Here is a 17,269-nt window from a genome sequence, read left to right as displayed (position 1 = left end):
GAATTTTTTTGGGGAATTTTTAGGAATTTTTTGGGAATTTTTTTTTTTGGGAATTTTCTGGGAATTTTTGGGGGTTTTTTTGGGATTTTTTGGGGAGATTTTCTGGGAATTTTCAGGGAATTTTTAGGAAATTTTTGGGAATTTTTGGGAATTTTCTGGAATTTTTGGGGAATTTTGGGGAATTTTCTGGGAATTTTCTGGGAATTTTTGGGAATTTTTAGGAATTTTTTGGGAATTTTTGGGAATTTTCAGTGAATTTTTGGGAATTTTCTGGGAATTTTTAGGAATTTTCTGGGAATTTTCTGGGAATTTTTTGGGATTTTTTGGGAATTTTTTTGGGGAATTTTTAGGAATTTTTTGGGAATGTTTTAGGAATTTTCTGGGAATTTTTGGGGATTTTTTTGGGAATTTTTCTGGGAATTTGTGGGGAATTTTCTGGGAATTTTTAGGAATTTTCTGGGAATTTTCTGGGAATTTTTAGGATTTTTTGGGAATTTTCTGGGAACTTTTAGGAATTTTCTGGGAATTTTTAGGATTTTTTGGGAATTTTCAGGAATTTTCTGGGAATTTTTTGGGGTTTTTTTGGGGGATTTTTAGGAATTTTCTGGGAATTTTTGGGGGGGCATTTGGGAATTTTCTGGGAATTTTCTGGGAATTTTTAGGAATTTTTGGGATTTTTTTTGGAATTTGTAGGAATTTTTTGGGAATTTTGGAGGAATTTTTTGGGAATTTTTTTTGAATTTTGGGGGAATTTTTAGGAATTTTTTGTGGGAATTTTCTGGGAATTTTCTGGGAATTTTGGGGGGGTTTTTTGGGGAATTTTCAGGAATTTTTTGGGAATTTTTTGGGAATTTTTGGGAATTTTCTGGGAATTTTGGGGACATTTTCTGGGAATTTTTGGGGATTTTTTGGGAATTTTTGGGGATTTTTAGGAATTTTCTGGGAATTTTCAGGGAATTTTTAGGATTTTTGGGGAATTTTTAGGATTTTTTGGGAATTTTCTGGGAATTTTCTGGGATTTTCTGGGAATTTTGGGGAATTTTTTGTGAATTTTTAGGATTTTTTTGGGAATTTTTAGGAATTTCTGGGAATTTTTAGGGAATTTTGGGGGATTTTTAGGAATTTTCTAGGAATTTTTGGGGGGGCATTTGGGAATTTTCTGGGAATTTTTGGGGGGGCATTTGGGAATTTTCTGGGAACTTTCTGGGAATTTTTAGGAATTTTCTGGGAATTTTGTAGGAATTTTCTGGGAATTTTCAGGGATTTTTAGGAATTTTTTGGGATTTTTTTTGGAATTTGTAGGATTTTTTTTGGAATTTTGGAGGAAATTTTTGGGAATTTTTTGGAATTTTCTGGGAATTTTGGGGGGTTTTTTGGGGAATTTTCAGGAATTTTCTGGGAATTTTTAGGAATTTTCTGGGAATTTTTTAGGATTTTTTGGGAATTTTCAGGAATTTTCTGGGAATTTTTTCGGGTTTTTTGGGGGGATTTTTAGGAATTTTCTGGGAATTTTTGGGGGGGCATTTGGGAATTTTCTGGGAATTTTCTGGGAATTTTTAGGAATTTTTGGGATTTTTTTTGGAATTTGTAGGAATTTTTTGGGAATTTTGGAGGAATTTTTTGGGAATTTTTTTTGAATTTTGGGGGAATTTTTAGGAATTTTTTGTGGGAATTTTCTGGGAATTTTCTGGGAATTTTTAGGGAATTTTCAGGGAATTTTTAGGTTTGGGGTTGGAATTTTGGGATTTGGGGCCGGAATTTTGGGACTTGGGGCCGGAATTTTGGGACTTGGGGCCGGAATTTCGGGATTTGGGGTTGGAATTTTGGGATTTAGGGTTGGAATGTTGGGATTTGGGGCCGGAATTTTGGGATTTGGGGTTGGAATGTTGGGATTTGGGGTTGGAATTTTGGGATTTGGGGCCGGAATTTTAGGATTTGGGGTTGGAATTTTGGGATTTGGGGCCGGAATTTTGGGATTTGGGGTTGGAATTTTGGGATTTGGGGCCGGAATTTTGGGATTTGGGGCCGGAATGTTGGGATTTGGGGCTGGAATTTCGGGATTTGGGGTTGGAATTTTGGGATTTGGGGCTGGAATTTTGGGATTTGGGGCCGGAATTTTGGGATTTGGGGTTGGAATTTTGGGATTTGGGGCCGGAATTTTGGGATTTGGGGCTGGAATTTTGGGATTTGGGGCTGGAATTTCGGGATTTGGGGCCGGAATTTTGGGATTTGGGGTTGGAATGTTGGGATTTGGGGCCGGAATTTTGGGATTTGGGGTTGGAATTTTGGGATTTGATGTTGGAATTTTGGGATTTGGGGCCGGAATTTTGGGATTTGGGGCTGGAATTTCGGGATTTGGGGTTGGAATTTTAGGATTTGGGGCCGGAATTTTGGATTTGGGGTTGGAATTTTGGGATTTGGGGCCGGAATTTTGGGATTTGGGGTTGGAATTTTGGGATTTGGGGCTGGAATTTTGGGATTTGGGGCTGGAATTTCGGGATTTGGGGTTGGAATGTTGGGATTTGGGGCCGGAATTTTGGGATTTGATGTTGGAATTTTGGGATTTGGGGTTGAGGCCGGAATTTCAGGATTGGATTTGGGACTGGGGCTGGATTTGGGATTTGGGGCTGGGTTTGAGGTTGGAATTTTGGGATTTGGGGCCGGAATGTTGGGATTTGGGCCCGGAATTTTGGGATTTGGGGCCGGAATTTTGGGATTTGGGGCCGGAATTTTGGGATTTGGGGCTGGATTTGGGGTTGGAATGTTGGGATTTGGGGTTGGAATTTTGTGATTTGGGGCTGGATTTGGGGCCGGGAATTTTGGGATTTGGGGCTGGAATTTTGGGATTTGGGGCTGGATTTGGGGTTGGAATTTTGGGATTTGGGGCCGGAATTTTGGGATTTGGGACTGGAATTTTGGGATTTGGGGCCGGAATTTTGGGATTTGGGACTGGAATTTTGGGATTTGGGGCCGGAATTTTGGGATTTGGGACTGGAATTTCGGGATTTGGGGCCGGAATTTTGGGATTCGGGGCTGGAATTTGGGATTTGGGGTTGGAATTTCGGGATTTGGGACCAGAATGTTGGGATTTGGGGTTGGAATTTTGGGATTCGGGTCTGGAATTTTGGGGTTTGGGGCTGGATTTGGGGTTGGAATTTTGGGATTTGGGGTTGGAATTTTGGGATTCGGGTCTGGAATTTTGGGAATTCCCTTCCAGGAACACCTTCCCGCACCTGTCGAAGGGCAGCGGTTTCGCCAGGAGGCAGCAGACGACGGTTTCGGGGTGCTGGAGGCCCAGGATGAGCACGGACTGCTGAGCCGCCCTCCGGAGCTGATCCTCGTCCAGCAATTCCAGCTTGGAATGGATCACCGCCAGCAGCTCCGGGACCTGCCCAAAACCGGGGGGAAAAAATCACCGGGAAGAGCCGGAAAAGCGGGAAAAGAGGGAAAAGAGGGGGAAGGGGAAAAGAGGGGGAAAGAGGAAAAGAGGGAAAAATGGGAAAGAGGAAAAAGGGAAAAGAGGAAAAGAGAAAAAAGAGGGAAAAGAGGGAAAAGAGGAAAAGGGGGAAAGAGGGAAAAGGAGGAAAAGGGGGAAAGAGGGAAAGAGGAAAAGAGGGGAAAATGGAAAAAGAGGAAAAGAGGGAAAGAGGAAAAGAGGAAAAGAGGGAAAAGAAGGAAAAGAGGGGAAAAAATCACCGGGAAGAGCCGGAAAAGCGGGAAAAGAGGGAAAAGAGGGGGAAGGGGAAAAGAGGGGGAAGAGGAAAAGAGGGAAAAGAGGGAAAGAGAAAAAAGAGGGAAAAGAGGAAAAGGGGGAAAGAGGGAAAGAGGAAAAGAGGGAAAAATGGGTAAAGCTGGAAAAGAGGGAAAGAGGAAAAGAGAAAAAAGAAGAAAAAGAGGAAAAGAAGGAAAAGCTGGAAAGGAGGGAAAGCTGGAAAAGAGGGAAAAGAGGGAAAAGAGGGAAAAGAGGGAAAAGAGGGAAAAGAGGGAAAGCTGGAAAAACTGGAAAAGAGGGAAAACAGGGAAAAGATGGAAAAGCTGGAAAAGAGGGAAAAGAGGAAAAGAGAGAAAGAGGGATAAGAGAGAAAAAAGGAAAAGAGGGAAAAGAGGGAAAGGAGGGAAAGGAGGGAAAGGAGGGAAAAGAGGGAAAAGAGGAAAAAAGGAAAAAGAGGAAAAGAGGGAAAAGAAGGAAAAGAGGAAAAGAGGGAAAAATGGGTAAAGCTGGAAAAAAGGGAAAAGAGGAAAAGGGGGAAAAGAGGGAAAAGAAGGAAAGAGGGAAAAATGGGGAAAGAGGGAAAAGCTGGAAAAGAGGGAAAGATGGAAAAGCTGGAAAAGGGAAAGAGGAAAAAGAGGGAAAAGAGGAAAAGAGGAAATAGAGAAAAGAGGAGAAGTTGGAAAAAAGGAAGAGATGGAAAAGCTGGAAAAGCTGGAAAAGCTGGAAAAGCTGGAAAAGCTGGAAAAGCGGGAAAAGCGGGAAAGGAGGGATGGGATCCTGGGGATGACCCACGGATGGGTTTGGGGAAACCTTGCAGGGATTTTCCAGAGGGAAGGAATCGCCGGGTTTTGGGGAAAGGGAGGAATTGGTGGGAGATTCCCAGGAAAGGAAAAAAAAAAACCCAGGAAGGGATTTTGGAGCTGTGGAAGGGTCGGGGTTGGAAAATCACCGGAAGCCCACTGGATCCCGTTTTCCCAGTTTTCCCCAGTTTTTCCCCTTCCAATTCCCATTCCCATTTCTCCCACCTTCATTCCCATTTCCCCGTTCCCACTCTTCCCGTGTTTTTTTGTTTTTCCATTTCTCCCATTCCCCTTTTTCCCATTCCCGTTCCCGATTCGCCATTCCCAGTTTCCCATTCCCAATATTCCCACTCCCGTTCGCATTCCCCTTCCCATCCCGTTTTCCCCGTTCCTCTTCCCGATTTCCCATCCCAAACTTCTCGTGCCTGTTTTTCCCATTCCCATTCCCACTTTTCCCATTCCCGTTTTTCCCAGTCCCAGTTTCCCGTTTCCATTCCCAGTCCCAGTTTTTTTCCCATCCCCCCGTGATTTCCATTTCTCATTCCTGCTTTTCCCATCATCCCGTTCCCATGACTTCCCATTCCCATCTCCCCATTCCTGGTTTTTTCCCACCCCATTCCCAACCTCAGTTTCCCATTCCCATTATTCCCATTCCCAGTTTCCCGTCTTCCGTTTCCCAGTTTCCCCATTCCCGGTTTCCCATTTTTCCCATTCCCATTAGCCCCATTCCATTCCCAGTTTCCCGCCTCATTCCCATTTTCCCCATTCCCAGTTTCCCGTTTTCCCCCATTCCCAAAATTCCCATTTTTCCCAAAGAATTCCCCATCCCCTCCCCCTTCACCCCGCCAACAATTCCAAGCCCCGCCCCCCATTATCCCAACCCTTCCCAAAGACTAAAAACCGCCCAAAACCCCCAAAAATCCCCCAAAATTCCCTTAAAACCCCCCAAAATTCCCTGAAATCCCAAAAAATTCCCCAAAAATCCCCAAAAATTTCCTTAAAACCCCCCAAAATTCCCTGAAATCCCCAAAAATTCCCCAAAACCCCCAAAAATTCCCTTAAAACCCCCCAAAATTCCCTGAAATCCCAAAAAATTCCCCAAAACCCCCAAAATTCCCTTAAAACCGCCCAAAATTCCCTGAAATCCCCAAAAAATTCCCCCAAACCCCCCAAAATTCCCTTAAAACCCCCCAAAACCCCCAAAATTCCCCCCAAACTCCAAAAAATTCCCTTAAAACCTCCTAAAACTCCCCCAACCCCCCCAAACCCCCCAAAAAACTCCCTAAAAAACCCCAAAAATTCACCAAACCCCCAAAATTCCCTTAAAACCCCCTAAACCCCCCAAAAACTCCCTAAAAACCCCCAAAAATTCTCCCAAACCCCCAAAAATTCCCTTAAAAACCCCCAAAATTCCCCCAAACACCTCCAAAAACTCCCTAAAAACCCCCCAAACCCCCCAAAATTCCCCAAAACCCCCAAAAATTCCCTTAAACCCCCAAAAAATTCCCCAAAATCCTAAAAAATTACTTTAAACCCCCCAAAAACTCTCCAAACACCCCGAAATTCCCTTTAAACCCCCCCAAACCCCCAAAATTCCCCCAAACACCAAAAAATTCCCTTAAAACCTCCTAAAACTCCCCAAACCCCCAAAACCCCCAAAAAACTCCCTAAAAACCCTCAAAATTCCCCAAAACCCCAAAACCCACTCCCAAACCCCCTCAAATCCCTAAAACTCCCTAAAAACTTCAAAATTTCTCCAAAACCCGCAAAAAAATCCCCAAAACCCCCCGAAATTCCCAAAAAAGCCCCAAAATCCCCAAAGAAACCCAAAAACTCCCCAAAAACCGCCCCAGACTTCCCCAAAACTCCAAAAAATTCCCTAAAACCCCAAAAAATCTCCCAAAAAAAATCCCAAAGCTCCGTGAAACTCCCTGAAACCCAAAAAATTCCCCAAAACCCGAAAAATTCCCCCAAACCCCCAAATTCCCCAAAAATCCCCAAAACTCCCCAAAAAACCCCCAAAAAATCCCCGAAAACCCCCAAAACCTCCCCAAACTTCCCCAAAACTCCAAAAAATTCCCTAAAACCTCCAAAAACTCCTAAAAACCCCCCAAAACTCCGTAAAACTCCCTAAAAACCCGAAAAATTCCCCAAGACCCCAAAATTCCCAACCCCCTCAAAACTCCAAAAAAACCCCCAAAAATTCCCCCCAAAACTCGCCCAAACTCCCCCAAAACGCCAAAAAATTCCCCAAAACTCCAAAATTCCCCAAAAACCCCCAAAACTCCCCGAAAAAACCCAAAAAATCCCCCAAAACTCACCCAAACTTCCCCAAAACTCCGAAAAATTCCCTAAAAACACCCCAAAATTCCCAAAAAAACCCCAAACTCCCTAAAAACCCAAAAACTCCCCAAAACTCCCCCAAACTCCAAAAAATTCCCCAAAAATTCCCAAAATTCCCAAAAAACCCCCCAAACTCCATAAAACTCCCTAAAAACCCGAAAAATTCCCTAAAACCCTCCCAAATCTCCCAAAAACCCCCAAAACTCCCCCCAAAAACGCAAAAAATCCCCGAAAATGCCCCAAAAACTTCCCCAAACTCTCCCAAAACTGCAAAAAATTCCCTAAAAACCTCCCAAAATTCCCAAAACCCCCCAAAACTCCCCGAAAAAAACCCCAAAATCCCCAAAACTGCAAAAAATTCCCTAAAAACCCCAAAATTCCCAAAAACCCCCAAAACTCCCCGAAAAAAACCAAAACTCCTTAAAACTCCCTAAAAACCCGAAAAATCCCCAAAACCCCAAAATTCCCAAAACCCCCGAAACTCCAAAAAAACCCCAAAAAATTCCCCCAAAAACTCCCCCAAAATCCCCCAAAACGCCAAAAAATTCCCCAAAAATCCCCAAAAATTCCCAAAAAAACCCCAAAACTCCCCGAAAAAAACCAAAAAAAACCCCCAAAACTCCATAAAACTCCAAAAAAAACCCAAAAAATCCCCGAAAATGCCCCAAAAACTCCCCCAAACTCCCCCAAAACTCCAAAAAATTCCCCAAAAATCCCCCAAAATTCCCAAAAAACCCCCAAAACTCCGTAAAACTCCCTAAAAACCCCAAAAAATTCCCCAAAACTCCAAAATTCCCCAAAAAACCCCAAAACTCCCCGAAAAAACCCCAAAAATCCCCGAAAACCCCCCAAAACTCCCCCAAAATTCCCCAAAACTCCAAAAAAATCCCCAAAAACCCCCCAAAATTCCCCAAAAACCCCCAAACTCTGTAAAACTCCCTAAAAACCCGAAAAATCCCCAAAACCCCAAAATTCCCAAAACCCCAAAACTCAAAAAAAACCCCAAAAAATTCCCCCAAAAACTCCCCCAAAATCCCCCAAAATGCCAAAAAAATTCCCTCAACCCCCCCAAAATTCCCAAAAAACCCCCAAAACTCCGTAAAACTCCCTAAAAACCCCAAAAAATTCCCCAAAACTCCAAAATTCCCCAAAAAACCCCAAAACTCCCCGAAAAAAAAACAAAAAATCCCCGAAAATGCCCAAAAACTCCCCCAAACATCCCCAAAACTCCCAAAAAATTCCCCAAAAACCCCCCAAAATTCCCAAAAACCCCCCAAAACCCCCCGAAAAAAACCCAAAAAATCCCTGAAAATGCCCCAAAAACTCCCCCAAACATCCCCAAAACTCAAAAAATTCCCCAAAATTCCCTCAAAATTCCCAAAAAAACCCCAAAACTCCCTAAAACCCCAAAATTCCCCCCAAACAACACCCCCCCCTCCCCCCTCCCGGGACCCCAAAATTCCCGGGATTTTTCTCCCCCGGCAGCCCCAAATCCCGGGAATTTTGGGACGAGCTCGGATTTCGGGCGACCCGGAGAACTTTGGAACGTTCCCAACTCCGGAATTCCGACGGGAAAAAACCAACAAACCCATCAAAACCCGGCAAAGAGGCTCCGGCTGCTTCCAATTAAAGGCGAATTTATCCCGAAAATCCCGGGATTAGACGGAAAAACCTCCGGATCGCCGAAATTCCGACGGGTTTGCCAGCTGGGAACGAGGCCGATCCGAAGGGGGGGTTTTTTTTTCCCGGGATTTGAGTTCTCCAGGGATTCCTGAACTCCTCAACTTTGTTTTTCCCAAATTTTTTGGGGGGATTTTTCCCGATTTTTTGGGGGGGAGGGGTGAATTCCAGCCCCAAAATCGGGAGGGAACGCCTGGAAAATCCCAGGAAAACTTGGGAAAAAGACAAAAAAAACCTGGAATTCTGGGGGGTTTTCCCAAGTTTGGGGGTTTTCCCCAATTTTTTTGTGGCTTTTCCCAAATTTTGGGAGCTTTCCCAAATTTTTGGGTCTTTCCCGAGTTTTTTGGGTGAATTCCGGCCCCAAAATTGGGAGGGAACGCCTGGAAAATCCCAGGAAAACTTGGGAAAAAGAGAAAAAAACTCTGGAATTCTGGGGGGTTTTCCCAAGTTTGGGGGTTTTTCCCAATTTTTTTGTGGCTTTTCCCAAATTTTGGGACTTTTCCCAAGTTTTTGGGTCTTTTCCCGAGTTTTTTGGGTGAATTCCGGCCCCAAAATCGGGAGGGAACGCCTGGAAAATCCCAGGAAAACTTGGGAAAAGGAAAAAAAAAATTCTGGAATTCTGGGGGGTTTTCCCAATTTTGGGGGTTTTTCCCAATGTTTTTGTGGCTTTTCCCAAATTTTGGGAATTTTCCCAATTTTTGGGGTCTTTTCCCGAGTTTTTTGGGTGAATTCCGGCCCCAAAATTGGGAGGGAACCCTTGGAAAATCCCAGGAAAATTTGGGAAAAAGAGAAAAAAAATCTGGAATTCTGGGGGGTTTCCCAAGTTTGGGGTTTTTCCCAATTTTTTTGTGGCTTTTCCCAAATTTTGGGACTTTTCCCAAGTTTTTGGGTCTTTTCCCGAGTTTTTTGGGTGAATTCCGGCCCCAAAATTGGGAGGGAACGCCTGGAAAATCCCAGGAAAATTTGGGAAAAGGAGAAAAAAAAATCTGGAATTCTGGGGGGTTTTCCCAATTTTGGGTTTTTTCCCAATTTTTTTTGGTCTTTTCCCAAATTTTGGGCAAATTCCGGCCCCAAAACTGGGGAAGGAGCCCCCGAAAAATCCCCAAAAGTTTGGGAAAAAGGAGGAAATCCTGGAATTCCGGGGGGGTTTTCCCGATTTTTGGATGCCCAAAATTCCGACGGATTTGCCGGAACGAGGCTGATCCGAAGGGATTTTCTCCTTTCAGAACTTTTCCCAAATTTTTTGGATTTTCCAGGGGTTTCTTCCCAATTTTGGGCCCGGAATTTTGCGCCTCCAAAAAAAAAAAAAAAAATCAGGAAAAAGGCGCAAAAATTGGGAAAAGTCCCAGAATTCCAGGATTTTTTCCCAAATTTTCCTGGGATTTTTCCAGGGGCTCCTTCCTAATTTAGGAGCCGGAATTTGCCGGAAAAAAAAAACTTGGGAAAAGTCCCAAAAATCCGGAAAAAAATCGACGTTGAGGCGTCCAGGGATCCCAGGAAAGAGAAAATCCTGGGATTGTAGGAATATTGGGAATTTCGGGGAAACGTTGGGACATTTTGGAATTTCAGGGAACATCAGGAATTTCGGGAGAATTTGGGGGAGTTTGGGGGAATTTCAGGAATTTTGGGGGGGAATTTCAGGAATTTTGGATTTGGGGGGAATTTTGGAACCTTGGGAAGATTTGGAAGGTTGAGAATGTCGCCAACACGGAAAATTCCGGGAATTTGGGGGAATGTTGGGAATTTTGGACATCCGGGGAATTTGGGGAGTTGCGGGAATTTTGGGGAACCTTGTGATTTCGGAAGGTTTTGGAATTTTGGGAATTTTTTCCTTCCTTTTCCCGCAGGATTCACCCCTCCCCCCCTCTCACCATTCCCGGCGCAACATTTGGGGAATGAACGTTGGATTCTGGGAAAATTTGGAACTTTGGGAAATTTTAGGAATCTCGGGGAAATTCGGGGAGTTTTTGAGATTTTTTGGGACCCTCGAGAACGTCGGAAATTTCGGGGATTTTTAGGGAACATCCGGGAATTTGGAACACTGGGGAAATTCTTGGAATTTGGGGCATTTGGGGAACGTTGGGAATTTCAAGAATTTTGGGGGAATTCCAGGAATCTGGGGGAATTTTGGGGAATTCCGGGGAATTTTTGGGAATTCCGGTGAACGTTGAGAACGCTGGAAATCGCGGGAATCTGGGGAGAACATTTGGAACGTCGGGGAACATCGGGAATTTTGGAAATTTAGGGAACGCCGGGAATCTCGGGAATGTTGAGAACGTTGGGAATTCTGGGGAATGTTGGGAAGGGTGAGAACCTTGGGAATTCAGGAATTTTGGGGGAATTTGGGGGGAATTTTGGGAATTTTCCCCACCTTTTCCTGCAGGATCCCTCCCCGTTCCCGGAGGCAGGGAGTTGCAGATGACGGAGGCGGCAGCGGGAACAATTCCCGTCGGGATCTTCCCAAGAATCCAACAGGGCCAGGAGGAGACTCAGCAGCTGCTCGGGGGAATTCGCTTCCCAATCACCTGGGAAAAAAAAAATCGGGAATTCCATTAAAAAAAAAAAAATCTGCCCGGAATTCCATAAAATCTCTCCAAAAAAACTCCAAAATAAAAGATCCTCCCGGAATTCCGTAAAATCCGCCCCGGAATCGCCCCGATTCCATAAAATTGCCCCCAAAGTTTCCCAAAACGTAATAAAAAGTTCTACAAAAATTCCATAAAATCCCTCCGCCCAAAAAAATCCCCGAATTTGCCCAAAATTCCATAAAATGCCCCAACAAAAATTCCAAAAAAAAAATCCCCCCCCAAATTCCATAAAATCCCTGCCAAAAAATCCCGAAGAATCCTCCCAAAATTCCATCAAAATCTCTCCTAAAAATCCCCCCCGAAAAATCCCCCAAAATTCCATAAAATCCGTCCCAAAATTCCCCCCAAAAAGAAAAAACAAACCCGGAAAAATCCCCAAAATAATAAAAAAAAAATTCCAAAAAAATCCCCCAAAAAATCCCCCGAAAATCCTGAAAAAAATTCCTCCAAAAATCCCCAAAAATCCCAAAAAAACCCAAAAAATCCCCCCAAAATGACCCCAAAAATCCATTAAATTCCTCCCAAAAATCCCCCTCAAAGAAAAAAAAAAAACCTGAAAAATACCAAAAATAATAAAAAAAAATCCCAAAAAATCCCCTAAAAATCCCCTGAAAATCCTGAAAAAAATCCTCAAAAAATCCTCAAAAATCCCAAAAAATCCCCCCAAAATCCTGAAAAAAATCCTCAAAAAATCCCCAAAAATCCCCAAAATCCCCAAAAAATCCCCCAAAATGACCCCAAAAATCCATTAAATTCCTCCCAAAAATCCCCCTCAAAAGAAAAAAAAAAACCCTGAAAAATCCCAAAAATAATTTAAAAAAATTCCCAAAAAATCCCCCCCCAAATCTTCCCAAATTCCCAAAATTTCCCCCAAAATTCCCCCCAAAAATCCTTCAAAAAATCCTTCAAAAATCCCCCCAAAATAAAAACCCCTGAAAAATCCCAAAAATAATTAAAAAATCCAAACAAAATCCCCAAAAAATCCCCCCAAAATCCCAGAAAAAATCCTCAAAAAATTCCAAAAAAATCCCCCCCAAATCCCCCCAAAAAATCCTCAAAAAATCCCCAAAAAATCCCCAAAAAGAAAAAAAACCCTGAAAAATCCCAAAAATATTTTTAAAAAATTCCAAAAAAATCCCCCCCAAAATCCCCCAAAAATCCCCCCAAAAATCCTCAAAAAATCCTCCAAAAATCCCAAAAAATCCCCCAAAAGAAAAAAAACCTGAAAAATCCCCAAAAAACCCCCAAAATTCCAAACGAAATCCCCAAAAAATCCCCCCAAAATCCCAGAAAAAAATCCTCAAAAAATCCCCCAAAAATCGCCCCAGAATTCCCAAAAAAAATCCTCAAAAAATCCCAAAAAAAATCCCCAAAATAAAAAACCCTGAAAAATCCCAAAAATAATTTAAAAAATCCAAACAAAATCCCCAAAAAATCCAAACAAAATCCCAGAAAAAAACCCCCCAAAAATCTATAAAAATCCCCCCAGAATCCCCCAAAATTCCCCAAAATCCCCAAATTTCCCCCCGAAATCCCGGAATTCGGAATTCTCACCGCTCCCATCCTGCTGCAGGTGTGGAAGAGGACGGAAAAAATCGGGATTTTCCAACCCCTCCTTGAGAGATTCCAACCCTTCCACCAGCTCGTCCCGGTGGGAGCGAGAAAAACCTGGAAACAAGAAAAAACGGGAATTTTAAGAATTTTAATAATTTCAATAATTTTAATAATTTTTAATATTTTTTTCTAATTTTTAACAATTTTTTCGGATTTTTTGGCGTTTAATTTTTGGATTTTAGAGGCGGCTTTTGGATTTTTTCAGGATTTTTTCGGGATTTTTTTTTTTTTTGGATTTTTAATGGAATTTTTTTTTTCCCTCCAAGGGGATTTTTAAAAAAAAAATTTGGGGATGATTTTGGAATTTTTGGGGGGAGTTTTTGGGAGTTTTTGGGGATTTTTTAGGGATTTTCTCTTTTTTTAATTTTTTTTTGTGGTTTTTTTAAAATCTTTTGAGGGATTTTTTTTCTTGGATTTTTTTTTAGGGGATTTTTATCAGGAAGATTTTTCTGGAATTTTTTTGAGATTTTCTTTTAAAAAATTTTGGGGGATTTTTTTTAAGGGGCGGATTTTTCAGGGAGTTTTTGGGATTTTCTTGGGATTTTTGGGGGAGTTTTTGGGAGTTTTTTGGGATTTTTTTAGGGATTTTCTTTTTTAAATTTTTTTTTTTTTTAATCTTTTGGGGGATTTTTTCTTGGATTTTTTTTTTTTAGGGGATTTTTTTCGGGAAGATTTTTCTGGAATTTTTTTTTTATTTTCTTTTAAAAAATTTTGGGGATTTTTTTTGGGGGGCGGATTTTTCATGGAATTTTTGAGATTTTCTTGGGATTTTTGGGGAGGGATTTTTTGGGGGGGGGGTTGGGATTTTTTAGCAATTTTTTGGGGATTTTTTTTTAATTTTTAGGGGACTTTTTGCAGATCTTTGGGGGGGATTTTGGGGGGAATTTTCCAACCCCTCCTTCAAAGATTCCAACCCTTCCACGAGCTCGTCCTGGTGAGAGCAAGAAAAACCTGCGGGAAAACAGAAAAATCTGGATTTTTTTGGATTTTCGGACAAATTTTTTTTTGATTTTTGGGGGATTATTTTTAGTTTTTGGAAGAATTTTTTTAATTGAAATTTTTTATAAAATTATTTTTGGGTGAGTTTTTTTCTTTCTTTTTTGAGTTTTTTTTTTTTGATTTGGGGGGAATTTTTGGAGATTTTTTTTAATTTCTGGCAGCGATTTTATGGAATTTTGTGGAGGATTTTTTGGGGGGGGGAATTCCATGGATTGAACCCCAAAATTCCTGGAATTCCATGGAATTCCATCTCTGGATATTCGGCAAAGCCGGAATTTGATGAGATTAAATCCCAAAACTCCAGAATCTCTTGGAAAAGGTGGAATTTGATGGGGATCAAACCCCCAAAACTCCTGGAATTCCATGGAAAAACTTCCCGAAAATCCACGGGGAAGCAGCGCCCCCTCCTGGAGAACCCGAGAACTCCACGGTCCCCAAAACCCCAAAATTCGGGGGAAAAAAAAGTCCCCCAAAATCCCCCAAAATCCCCAAAATCCCAAAAAAATCCCCCAAAGCTCCAAAAAAAAAAAATTTCCCCAAAAATCCCCCAAAACGCAAAAAAATCCACAAAAAACCCACAAAAAACCTCCCAAAAAATCCGTAAAAAAATCCCCCAAAATGAAAAAATAATTTTTAAAATAATTTTTTACTAAAATTAATAATTACTCTTTAATAAAAAAATAATAACCCTAAAATAATTTTAAAATCCCTCAAAATATTAAAAAAAAATCCCACAAAAATCCCCCAAAATTCCAAACACAATCCCAAAAAAATCCCCAAATATTCCCCCCCAAAAATCCCCCAAAATCCACAAAAAAAATCCCCAAAAATGCCAAAAAAATCCCCCCCAAAAATACCCAAAATCCAGAAAAATCAAAAATATCCAAAAAATCAAAAAAAAATTCCAAAAAAATCCAAAAAATCCACAAAAAAACCCCCAAAAAATTCCAAAAAAAAAAAAAAACAAAACACAAAAATCCCCCCAAAATTCCTCAAAGCCCCAGAGCTGAAAACCTCGGGAATGGAGCTGGAAAATCGGGAATTTTTCCCACCTTCGTAGCGGAGCCGGATGTGGAGCAGGGATTGGACGCAATCCACGGAACTCCAGCGGATTTTGGGAATTCCATGGGAAAGGTGGAGTTTGATGGGATCAAACCTCAAAACCTCCTGGAATTCCATGGGAAAAACTTCCCGAAAATCCACGGGGAAGCAGCGCCCCCTCCTGGAGAACCCGAGAACTCCACAGTCCCCAAAACCCCAAAATTCGGGGGAAAAAATCCCCCAAAATCCCTAAAAAATATGTTAAAATTCCCTAAAAATCCTCAAAAAATTCCCAAAAAATTCCCAAAAAAATCCCCCCAAAAATCCCCCCAAAATATCCTCAAAAAAATCCCGAAAAAATTCCCCCAAAATCCCTCAAAAAGCAAAAAAAATCCACTAAAAATCAAAAAAAAATCCAAAAAAATCCCCCCAAAAATCCTCAAAAAAACCCCGAAAAAATTCCCCCAAAATCCCCCAAAAAGCAAAAAAAAATCCACAAAAAAATCCAAAAAAATCCAGAAGAATCCCCCCAAAATCCCCCAAAAATCCTAAAAAAAATTCCCAAAAATCCCCCCCCAAATCCCCCAAAAAAGCAAAAAACAATCCACAAAAACTCCACAAAAAATCGCCAAAAAATCCCCTAAAATCCCCAAAAATCCCCCCAAAAATTCCCCAAAAAATCCCACCAAAAAAGCAAAAAAAAAAAAAAATCCACAAAAAATCCAAAAAAATTCCAAAAAAATCCCCCCAAATCCCCCAAAAATCCCCCAAAAAGCAAAAAAAACCCACAAAAAAATCCAAAAAAATCCCAAAAAAATCCCCCCAAAATATCCTCAAAAAAATCCCGAAAAAATTCCCCCAAAATCCCCCCAAAAGCAAAAAAATTCACAAAAACTCCACAAAAAATCGCCAAAAAATTCCCCCAAAATCCCGAAAAAATCCCCAAAAAATCCCACCAAAAACCAAAAAAAAATCCACAAACACTCCACAAAAAATCCCCCAAAATTCCAAAAAAACTCCCCCAAAATCCAGTCAAAACCCTCAAAAAATCAAAAATATTTCCAAAAAAACCCTCCAAAAATCCCCAAAAAAGCAAAAAAAAAAATCCACAAAAAATCTACAAAAATCCCCAAAAATTCAAAAAAATCCCCCCCAAATCCCCCAAAAATCCCCAAAAAAATCCCAAAAAAATCCCCCAAAATTCCTAAAAAAATCCCCCAAAATTCCAAAACAATCCCCCGAAAATCCCAAAATAAAATCTCCCAAAAATCAAAAAAAATTCCACAAAAAAATTCCAAAAAAACCCCCCCAAGAATTCCCCAAAACTCCGAGCCGAAAACCTCAGGAACGAGCTGGAAAATCGGGAATTTTTCCCTGCTGGAAAATCGGGAATTTTTCCCTGCTGGAAAACCGGGAATTTTCCCCACCTTCGTAGCGGAGCTGGATGCGGAGCAGGGACTGGACACAATCCACGGAATTCCGGCGGATTTTGGGAATTCCGTCGGAGCAGCGAGGAGCCAGCAGGGCCAGGAGGGAGCTCAGGTTGTAGAAAGGAGTGACGGACTGCGGGAAAGGGAAAAATTCCGTCCCCAAACCGCCCAAATTGCCAAAAATCCGGAGAATTCTGTTCCCAGATTTCAGAATTTGCGAAACGCCAAAATCCCCCAAAATTCCTGAGAGTTCCGCCCCCCAGATTCCCCAAATTCCCACGAATTCTGTCCGCAAAATCCCGCAAATTCCCAAAAATTCCACGCCCAGAATTCCCAAAAATTCCATCCGCAAAATTCTCCAGATTCCCCAAATTCCAAAAAAATTCCATTCCCCAAAATTCCCAAAATTCCCAAGAATTCCATTCCCAGAATTCCCAAAAATTCCATTCCCAGAATTCCCAAAATTCCATTCCTGAACTCCCAAAATTCCCAAAATTCCCAAGAATTCCACTCCCAAAACTCCCAACATTCCCAAAAATTCCATTCCCAGAATTCCCCGAATTCCCCAAATTCCACGGAGAACTCACGCTGACGTGGAGGTTTCCCAGGAAGAACTCCAGCAGGGCTTGGCTCAAAATCCCCCAAATTCCCAAGAATTCCATTCCCAGAATTCCCAAGATTCCCAAAAATTCCATTCCAAGATTCACAAAATTCCATTCCTGAATTCCCAGAATTCCCAAAAATTCCATTCCCACTTCCCAAAAATTCCATTCCCGAACTCCCAAAATTTCACTCCTGAACTCCCAAAATTCCCAAAATTCCCAAGAATTCCACTCCCAAAACTCCCGACATTCCCAAAAATTCCATTCTCGGAATTCCCAAGATTCCCGAAATTCCATTCCCGAATTCCCCAAATTCCAGGGAGAACTCACGCTGACGTGGAGGTTTCCCAGGAAGAACTCCAGCAGGGCTTGGCTCAAAATCCCCCAAATTCCCAAGAATTCCATTCCCGGAATTCCCAAGATTCCCGAAATTCCATTCCCGAATTCCCAATAATTCCAG

The 17,269-nt window shown here is 41.8% G+C and overlaps 1 protein-coding gene across 1 annotated transcript in view; it reads right to left on the bottom strand.

Moving 5' to 3' along the window:
• Window positions 1–106: 106 nt before the first annotated feature.
• LOC136284496 (maestro heat-like repeat-containing protein family member 1) overlaps window positions 107–17,269 on the bottom strand; it is a gene marked incomplete at its 5' end in the record, with an annotated part of 33,972 nt that continues 16,809 nt past the window's right edge. The window contains 4 exons of the mRNA XM_066174842.1: window positions 107–3,388; window positions 10,907–11,060; window positions 12,678–12,791; window positions 16,205–16,340. Coding sequence (XP_066030939.1) covers window positions 3,367–3,388; window positions 10,907–11,060; window positions 12,678–12,791; window positions 16,205–16,340 — 426 coding nt within the window. The remainder of the gene's footprint in view (window positions 3,389–10,906; window positions 11,061–12,677; window positions 12,792–16,204; window positions 16,341–17,269) is intronic.

Source organism: Chamaea fasciata, unplaced genomic scaffold, assembly GCF_029207755.1.
Source record: "Chamaea fasciata isolate MVZ Bird 193981 ecotype frontalis unplaced genomic scaffold, bChaFas1.0.hap1 SCAF_1026, whole genome shotgun sequence".
Classification (NCBI taxonomy): domain Eukaryota; kingdom Metazoa; phylum Chordata; class Aves; order Passeriformes; family Sylviidae; genus Chamaea; species Chamaea fasciata.
Note: the sequence above shows the minus strand (reverse complement) of the source record. Positions and strands in the feature narration are given on the sequence as shown.